Source organism: Condylura cristata, unplaced genomic scaffold (genome assembly GCF_000260355.1).
Source record: "Condylura cristata isolate star-nosed mole 26May11 unplaced genomic scaffold, ConCri1.0 scaffold00006, whole genome shotgun sequence".
In the NCBI taxonomy this organism is placed as follows: Eukaryota; Metazoa; Chordata; class Mammalia; order Eulipotyphla; family Talpidae; genus Condylura; species Condylura cristata.
Window position 1 is genome coordinate 4,062,461 of NW_004567107.1, and position 8,180 is coordinate 4,070,640.

Genomic DNA, 8,180 nt, shown 5'->3' on the forward strand with positions numbered 1-8,180 from the left:
CCGACCGGGCGGGGCGGGGCCGACCGTGAGCGGCGGACATGGCGCAGCGCGTGGGGAAGCGGCCTTGCGGCCCGGTGGGTCCCGTAGCTGTGCTCCGGGGGGAGGTGGGGTGGGGGCGTGAGCGCCAGCGCGTGGGAACCTGTGGCCGGGCCGATCCGGCCCGGGAAGACCCAGGCGCGGGAGGTCGTGGCCGCGTGCGCCCTCCCGGCTCGGAGCTAGGATCCGGCAGGACCTGGGAACCCACTGCCGGACCTGTGGATAGTCCGCCTGGGGCGCGGGTTCAGGGGGTGGGACCCCTTCTCCATCACGAGCCCTTACGGGGCGTTTCTCAGAATCCCGGGCGATGGTGGGCAGGTGCGGATTCCGCTTCAGCCGTGCGCGAGTGCGCACTACGCCAGGCTGTTCTCGGGCGCGGGGGCCCCTCCCGGGGCCGCAGTGGGCTGGGGGACCTCACGTGTGGCCGTTCAGCCTCTCATACCTGCTCTTCCCACTCCTACCCCAGGGTGAACATGGCCAAAGGATCGAGTGGCGAAAGTGGAAGCAACAGAGTAAGGATGAGGGAGGAGGGGAGTGTCTGAGCACCCAGACCACTCTGGACGCACGGCAACCTTGGGGCGAGCCACCCGCTTTATCCCTGCTGGGTTCCACAGCTCCCAAGTGGAGTGGAAGGAGCCAGAAGCCCTGAGAGGAACCTCTCCTGGACTGCTCCAGGCCCCTCCCTCCTCCACCAACCGGGATGTCCTTTTATCCAGAAAAAGAGGAAAAAAAGAAATGGAAGGACCTGAAACTGATGAAGAAACTGGAGCGGCAGCGGGCACAGGAGGAACAGGCAAAACGCCGGGAGGAGGAGGCGGCCACCGCGCAGAGCGAGGACCGAGGTAAGCAGCGGGGGCGGCCAGGCAGGGAAGGTCCAGGCCGGAAGGGTCCTCAGAGACCAGGGCATGGACACAGCAAGTTCTGATGGAGACTGAGGCCCAGAGAAGGGATACACACAGAAAACTGAGTCCCAGCCTCCTGCCTGGGCGGGTTCCTCACCCGCAGGGGTTAAGCAGGGCGACTCATACCTTTATGCCTCTGGAGTCTCAGCACCGTCGCCACCGTCGCAGTCGCTGGAGTTTTACTTCTTTTTAATTGAAGTGACATGACTTTATCACGTTAAGATTCAAGACTTTTTAGTTGGTCATCTTCTATGTGCTTCAATGTCACTTCATTATTATTATTTCACATTGAAAATACTGTTTTTCTCGTTACAAATAACACATTCTCAATCAAACAAACTAAAACCAAATACTGCATGCTCAAAACAGTACACAAAACTAAAGAAGGGGCCACCCCAACACACACCGCATTGGAAGTTCGCCCAGATGTTACGTCATGCCCACCTGACCTGCCAGGGGTGTCTGGGTGAGCTCTTACGCAATGAGGCTGTCCTACTGTGCACGCCAGGCCTGGCTTTTCCTCCTATGTTCCATCCTGGATGTCCCACATCAGTGTGTCCAGAAACACCCTGACCCTGGGCCATACCACAAAGTAGGAGGGCCGGGGGTCACCCTGAACAGCTGTGTGGTTAACGTGCTGGTGGTGACAGTGGGGACAGCGATGAGCATGTCCTGTCTCAAACACCGTGGAAGCCCTTTGTGGCTGGTCTTAAGTGGCTTCCTTTGGATGACCCCAGAGCAGGCATGTGGTAGTCCCTCTGGAGCTGGCCGCCTGACCCCACATCTCAGGGTCGCCTTTCCTGTGAGCAGAGCTGCATCTCTGAGCCCTTTGGGCCGAAGACTCCCCTTTCTCGATGGGAGCCAGGCAGTCCAGCTCCCCAGGGCTGCAGGTTAATGGGCCCACAGACAGCTCGTAGCTATGTCGTCATCCCCATTTGACAGTGGAGATGGAGACAGGAAGGGAAGGAGCCCCTGGCCACTCCCTGCCTTGCCTGTGGTCAGCCCAGCTCATGGGAGCCCAAGACCATTCAGTCCATTTTCTTTTGGGAAGATTGAGACCCCCAGACAGTTGGATCTAGTTTGCTGGATCTCAGAGCTCCCCATTGGAAACTTCTCTAATTCTGAACATTGGGGACAGAGAAAGGAGGGGAGGACCCGGGCCTGAACCTCCCACTGACCAGGTCTCCCCTGCCCAGGACGGCCCTACACTCTGAGCGTAGCCCTGCCGGGGTCTATCCTGGACAACGCGCAGTCGCCCGAGCTTCGCACCTACCTGGCGGGCCAGATTGCCAGGGCCTGTGCCATCTTCTGTGTGGACGAGATCGTGGTGTTCGACGAAGAGGGCCAGGATGCCAAGTAGGGGCCGGGGCATAGGGCAACCGGGCTCAGGGATAAGGGAGGGCCACCTGGACGGACTGACCTCGCCTGCTCCTTGCCCCCTTACCAGGGCTGAGCCCTGCCCAAAGTGCCTCCATTATGCCCGTGCTCGGTGGAATTGCACAGCAGCCCCTGTGGAGGTCAGTGGGTGGAGGCCCTCCCGAAGGGGCGCCGTGGGCGCTGAGCCCTGACTTTCTCTCTAGGACTGTGGAGGGGGAGTTCCGGGGAGTCGGCAAGAAGGGGCAGGCCTGCGTACAGCTGGCCCGAATCCTGCAGTACCTGGAGTGTCCGCAGTAAGGGCGGTGCGGGGCGGGTAGAGGGGCAGGTAGGTCCAGTCCTCGCCTGGACTCCTGAGGTCTGCCACCTTTCCTAGGTACCTGAGAAAGGCGTTCTTCCCCAAGCACCAGGATCTGCAGTTTGCAGGTGAGAGTACAGGGTGGGGGCTGACCCCATTTCCCATGGCTCAAGCCCTCCGCCCTTAGAAGCCATAGGCGGGGCCTCCCTGGTGGCTCAAGGCTTAAAGCGCAGCACCATGAAGCTGTCCGCAGCCACTGCAGCGCTAGTTCGGCCCCCAGCTGGGGCAGTGACCCACATGGCAGACATCTTGACTCGCCCGCTGCTCCCTCAGCAGTGTATTTCAGTCTGTGCCTGCTCTGCCCCCGACTCTGCCTCTCGGTGAATCCTGTCCTCCCGCACCACTGGCCGGGAGAGCAGGTCGTCTGCCACATGTGTGTGCTCTGGCACCTGCAGACTGCTCACGGCCCTCTCCTCACAGGGCTCCTGAACCCCTTGGACAGCCCTCACCACATGCGCCAGGATGAGGAGTCTGAGTTCCGAGAGGGCGTTGTGGTGGACCGGCCTACGCGACCAGGCCACGGCTCCTTTGTCAACTGTGGAATGAAGAAGGTGGGCTGGTGGGCAGACCAGCTGGAGCATGTGGTGGGGACCCCCAGGCCCAGGCATCTGTGTCCCTTGTTCTCACAGACTTGGGCCAGAGATGAGCCTGGACAGGACTCGGTAGATAGAGCCAGGAGCACACTCATTCTGGTGTTAAAAGCAGATCAGTAGTAGACAGGCCTTGGACTAGAACCAGACAAAGAGGCGCCTGTCCGTCTGCACCTCCTCACTGAAGCCAGGCTCGAGGGGCGGAGGAAGAAGTGGAAAGGGCTGTCTGTCCCCACAGCAGGGCCAGAGGTAACAGCAGAGCAGGTGCTGGGGGTGGGGGTGGGGCTAAGTGAGCCGCCCTGGGGAAGAGCGCTCGCACTCAGATGCACTCAGGCTCCTCCAGCCGGCCGTGCGGTGTAAGAAGTCAGTTACGGAAGGTTCCCTGTTTCATGAAGGGGAAACAGGCCCAGAGGTTGACTAACCTGCTCAAAACCATCTCCCTAGTGAGCGTCAGAGCCTCCAGAACGTAGGGTCTGGTCTCATCTGGTAGGTACTGCCTGGTCAGTGCCCACCCAGCGAGCCTTGGGACCGTGCCTACTGCTGGTGCCTGCCCAGGGTGGGCACAGCCCTCGGGCCCCTCGCCAAATCTGGGGGAGAGGCGGCCCTGCTGGTCCTGTGGAGCATAGCACCGTTTCTTCTGGCTTCTCCTAGGAGGTGAAGATAGACAAGAATTTGGAGCCGGGACTTCGGGTGACTGTACGCCTAGACCAGAAGCTGCCTGCAGGTGACACAAAATGCCCAGCCTGGCGTGCAGAGCTGTTTCCTCCCACCTTCTGTCCCCCTCAGCCCATCTTCACAGTCTCTCCGCTTCCCCTCAGAAAACAAGACTCGCCATGGGAAAGTCGTGTCGTCGCAGGACCCCCGCACCAAGGCTGGTCTCTACTGGGGCTACTCGGTCCGACTGGCCTCCTGCCTCAGTAAGGACAGAGCTTGCCCCTGGAGCAGCCTCCACCTCACTGTCTAGAGAGCCTGGCTTTACCTAGAATTCAGAACAGGGTCCTCTCCTTGTCCACCCAACTTGCTGTGTGTCCTTGGGCAAGTTCCTTCCCTTCTCTGGGCTTCGGTCTCTGAACGCACTGCCTGGAATGCTGTTGTTTGAGGCGGCAGCGTTGTCATCAATGAATAGTCTGCTGTGGGGCGGCCGGGAATGGGGGCAAAAGGCCCTGAGAAGGCAGATCCTGGCAGCCCCATCCTACCCAACCTCCATTTTGTTCCCCGACCTAGTCTAGGTGGGGCTCCCTGACCTGAACTCCCCTCCTCCACCCTTGCACCTCAGTATAAATGCTCCCCCCAGCTCCCGCAGTTGTCAGGAGCAAGGCCCCTGTAAAGCTGGCCTCACCCTCAGGTGCCGTGTTCACAGAGGCCCCCTTCCAGGATGGGTACGACCTGACCATCGGGACGTCAGAGCACGGCTCCGACGTGGCTTCTGCCCAGATTCCCAGCTTCAGGTGGGTCCGGCCTGGCAGAGGCCACGGGAGGAGTGGTGCCAGGGGGTGGTGGGGGCCAGGCTGGAGGCCTGGGCTGCTTGCTCCGCCGTCCACAACCCTGTCCTCTGATTCCCAGGCATGCTCTCGTGGTATTCGGGGGTCTGCAGGGGCTGGAAGCTGGAGTGGATGCTGACCCCAACCTGGAGGTGGCTGAACCCAGTGTCCTCTTTGACCTGTATGTCAACACCTGCCCCGGCCAGGGCAGTCGCACCATCCGCACAGAGGTGAGCCCTGCCAGGGTCACATGCACTGGGGCCCATCCGAACTGGCCTTCTCTGGTAGTGGTCTGCTTTAGTCCTGGGTAGCCCCAAGGGGTGAAGGGGGTGAGAAACGTGTTGACAGGTATATGACGCCACCTGCCTGTCCTGGGGGCGCTGCCTGGGTGCCTCAACGCTGACCCTCTGAGTGCACCAGGGATTGAGACTGTCCTGCCCATTCCTTCCCCCGAGGCACGCAGCCAGCCACAGAGCTGGCCTGTCCTTGACTTCCTGGACCCTGCTGACCCCAAGTGGCTGGAGCAGCAGAAGACAGGCTGGGAGTCAGGACATGGCCTGTCTCCCTTGGCCCCAGCACTCCCCACGTTTCTCTCCCAGGAAGCCATCCTCATCTCCCTGGCTGCCCTGCAGCCCGGCCTCACCCAGGCCGGTACCCAGCCTAGCCGAGAGCTCCCGTCGGACTGAAAGTCCCAGAGCAGCAGCAGGGAAGCCAGGCCTCGTCCCAGACACAGCCAAGACTCCAAAAATAACCATCTTTAATGCAACCCGGCCCCTCACCCCCCAAAGTCTGGCTGGGTTGCCACCCCTACTTGCTGCCTGCAGTGATGGCTTTGAGGCTGCCCGCCCGTGCCAGGATGTTTGGCACGAAGAGCAGCCCGGAGGCCCGTTCGATGCTCTCGATGGGCACCAGGAAGCGCTCCAGGGGGGTGGCCTCATCCACAGGTGCGTTGGGCATCACGTAGGAGCGGAGCTCGATTTGCCCGCCTGCTGCCTCCAGGATCAGCACCTTGAAGAAGTGTGTGGGCACTGCCACGTGGTTCTTGCCAATTACCTGGTACTTCACGTAGGACTTCCCGTCAGCCTCCGTCCTGTGGGCAGACCCCAAGCGCTCAGTCAGTCTCCCTGGGGGAGCCTTCCCTGACCCAACCTCCAGTGGAGGTCGGCCCCAGCACGGCCCACAGCCTGAACCAGCTGCATCTGGCTCACGCACCCAGGAGGTGTGAGCAGTGGCAATAAATGCTGCTCAAACTCCCTGGCCTCGTAAACAGTCACTTTCCTGCGTGCAGGCGCTTCACTGTGCTCTGTCTCTCCTTGGAGGGTGGGCACCCCATGGGCAAGGCAGCGACAGCCACTTAGCAGCACCAGTGCAGGGGCTGGGACACGGCAGGCCCCCGAGACTGGGTGCCGACTTCCAGGCTCCCCTCAGCAGTCCACCCAGTGCATGGCCTGGCCAGCCCCTGCGAAGTCCCACAGTGACAGCACCATCCTGCTTTGTCCCCAGCCACCCTTGGGCACAATTCCCATTCTGCACAGGGTTTTGGCCTGTGGACTCCCAAATCTACAGCTTGGCTCACTCTTGTCAGTCCTCAGGGTGTGCTTCAGACAGTGAGCCGCCCAGAGGCCCCTGCTACCTGGAGGCAGAGGGACAAGAGTGAAGTGGGCCAGGACCAGGAAGACTGCTCCGTTCTTGGATCCAGGAGGAATGTGGGGGTGCTCCAAGGAGGCAAGAGGGCTGGTGCAAGGGAACCCATCTGGGCAGAGCGTGGTGTTGGGTGGAGGTGGCAAGACGTGAGTAGGAGAGCAGGAAAGGCAGTTCAGGGCCTGGTGCCTGTGCCAGGGGCAGAGGAGACGGTCCAGGCGCGTACTCTGAAGGTCTCGGGCCTTAAAATGAGGGTGCCCACGGCAAGGAAAAGAAGGGCTCACTGAGAAGCCAGCTAAGTAAGCTGTGTCTCTGGCGAGTGGGGGGCCCTGGTGTGCCCAGCCCCCTCTGCCTTACCTGGGCAAGAAGAGTGGCCCTGTGCACACGTAGACGTTTTGGTAGCTGCGGGTCAGGCTGCGGCTGTACTTCTCCAGGTTGTTCCAGGCGTTCTGGTTGAGGTGGGGAACCTGGAAGGAGGGCGGGCTCTGTCAGACTCCCTGCTTGGTCTGGAGTTGGGGGCAAGCAAGCAGAGGAAGTGAAGTTTGGGAAGGGGAGTCACTCCTTGGGCTTTATGGCCATCAGGGTGCAGCCCTGGTAGAGTTCAAGGGGTGCTAGCTGCCCCCATCCAGAGTGGGCGGGTGGATATTCCAGGTCTCAAGGTCATTTCTCAGCTCTAAAGAGCCAAGGAAGGAGCATCTATCCCACTCCAGCCCCCACCCCCATTTCAGCAACAAACTGAAGCACACCCCCACCCTAGGGGCTCATGGGGACGCCAACTCTTCCATCCATCTCCTTTCCTTGTTCCAGTCTCACCCAGGCTCAGAGGCGGGCTGGGAGCACCAGGCATCTGCTCCTGCCTCACTGGGCAGTGTCTAGTCACAGGAGTAGGGGGGCCTGTGCCCCTGCAGGAGGCCTGGACCTCACCCCGTCTCTGCTGGGTGCCAGACCTTCGTGGCACATGCCTAGGTAGAGTGCTGGTCCAGGGAGCACAGCGCCCGCTGACAGCAGACCCAGAGCAAGTCTCCCTTTGCCGGAAGGCAGAGCAGGGCCTTGCCAGCTGACTGCTGGGCGCCTCCCCCACTCAAATCCCCCCAGCAAGCTCAGCTCAGTTCCCTCCTGGGCACCCGATGCTTGCTGAGTGCCAGCCAGGCAGCGCGCTCACAGCGCAGAGGTGGATAACGGCATCATCCCCAATTAACAGATGAGCAGCGCCCTGAGGCTCAGGGTGATGCCAGGGGGCCCGGGGTTTAGTCAGGCGGAGCGGGAGCTGGGCCCCGAGCTCGCGGGCCGTCAAGCACGCGCCTCCCCGAGGGGGCGCACTCGCCGCGTCCCAGCCCGCAGAGGAGCAGGACGAGGCTCAGAGAGGGACGGGGCGCTACCTGGGGCGCGACGTTGCTCAGGTAGAAGGTGTCGTCCATCGCCTTCTGGCTCCAGCGGTGGTTGGCGGCGGCGGCGAGGTGGCCGCGGTCGAAGCCGCTGCCACGGTAGTCAGCGTTGGTGGCGCGGTGGTACGCGTGCACCGAGTCGTCCTCGCGGAAGTCGCACGAGCGCCGGTCGCCGTCACCGCGGAGCCGCTCGGGCCGCAGCTGCTCGACCACCCAGAGCGCGCCGCGGGTGCGCGGGTCGTAGCACAGCACGTACGACTCGCGGCTCTTGAGCTGCGCCAGCCCGGGCAGCCCGTACTTGGCCAGCTCGCCGCCGCCGCCACGGTAGTCAGCGTTGGTGGCGCGGTGGTACGCGTGCACCGAGTCGTCCTCGCGGAAGTCGCACGAGCGCCGGTCGCCGTCGCCGCGGAGCC

General features: G+C 62.1%; 2 protein-coding genes across 3 annotated transcripts in view; one reads left to right on the forward strand and one right to left on the reverse strand.

Annotated features, from left to right (window-relative positions):
• The first annotated feature begins 12 nt into the window (after positions 1–12).
• Positions 13–5,994, forward strand: LOC101622477 (chromosome unknown open reading frame, human C9orf114). Of its 2 annotated transcripts, none has more exons than XM_004677268.2 (12): positions 13–74; positions 503–548; positions 753–878; positions 2,135–2,294; positions 2,519–2,608; positions 2,689–2,738; positions 3,091–3,221; positions 3,912–3,984; positions 4,079–4,177; positions 4,606–4,708; positions 4,824–4,971; positions 5,341–5,994. In XM_004677268.2, exons 1-12 carry the CDS (start codon positions 39–41, stop codon positions 5,425–5,427), a joined length of 1,149 nt encoding a protein of 382 aa, XP_004677325.1. In that variant the 5' UTR covers positions 13–38; the 3' UTR covers positions 5,428–5,994. The 2 variants fall into 2 exon arrangements, with proteins under 2 accessions (XP_004677325.1, XP_012577088.1); XM_012721634.1 differs by having other exon boundaries at positions 4,621–4,708; positions 5,341–5,451.
• Positions 5,482–8,180, reverse strand: part of ENDOG (endonuclease G) — a 6,671-nt gene continuing 3,972 nt past the window's right edge. Inside the window, exons 2-4 of the mRNA XM_004677892.1 lie at positions 7,762–8,136; positions 6,740–6,849; positions 5,482–5,831 (exon numbers count right to left, since the gene is read on the reverse strand). Of these exons, the coding sequence (XP_004677949.1) occupies positions 5,549–5,831; positions 6,740–6,849; positions 7,762–8,136 (768 nt within the window). The 3' untranslated portion in view covers positions 5,482–5,548. The remainder of the gene's footprint in view (positions 5,832–6,739; positions 6,850–7,761; positions 8,137–8,180) is intronic.

Coding starts and splice junctions, on each gene's coding strand:
- LOC101622477 (XM_004677268.2), top strand. CDS start 39: ATGGCGCAGCGCGTGGGGAAGCGGCCTTGCGGCCCG. Junction 3,222..3,911: donor TCAACTGTGGAATGAAGAAG/GTGGGCTGGTGG, acceptor GGCTTCTCCTAG/GAGGTGAAGATAGACAAGAA. Junction 4,178..4,605: donor CCGACTGGCCTCCTGCCTCA/GTAAGGACAGAG, acceptor CCTCACCCTCAG/GTGCCGTGTTCACAGAGGCC.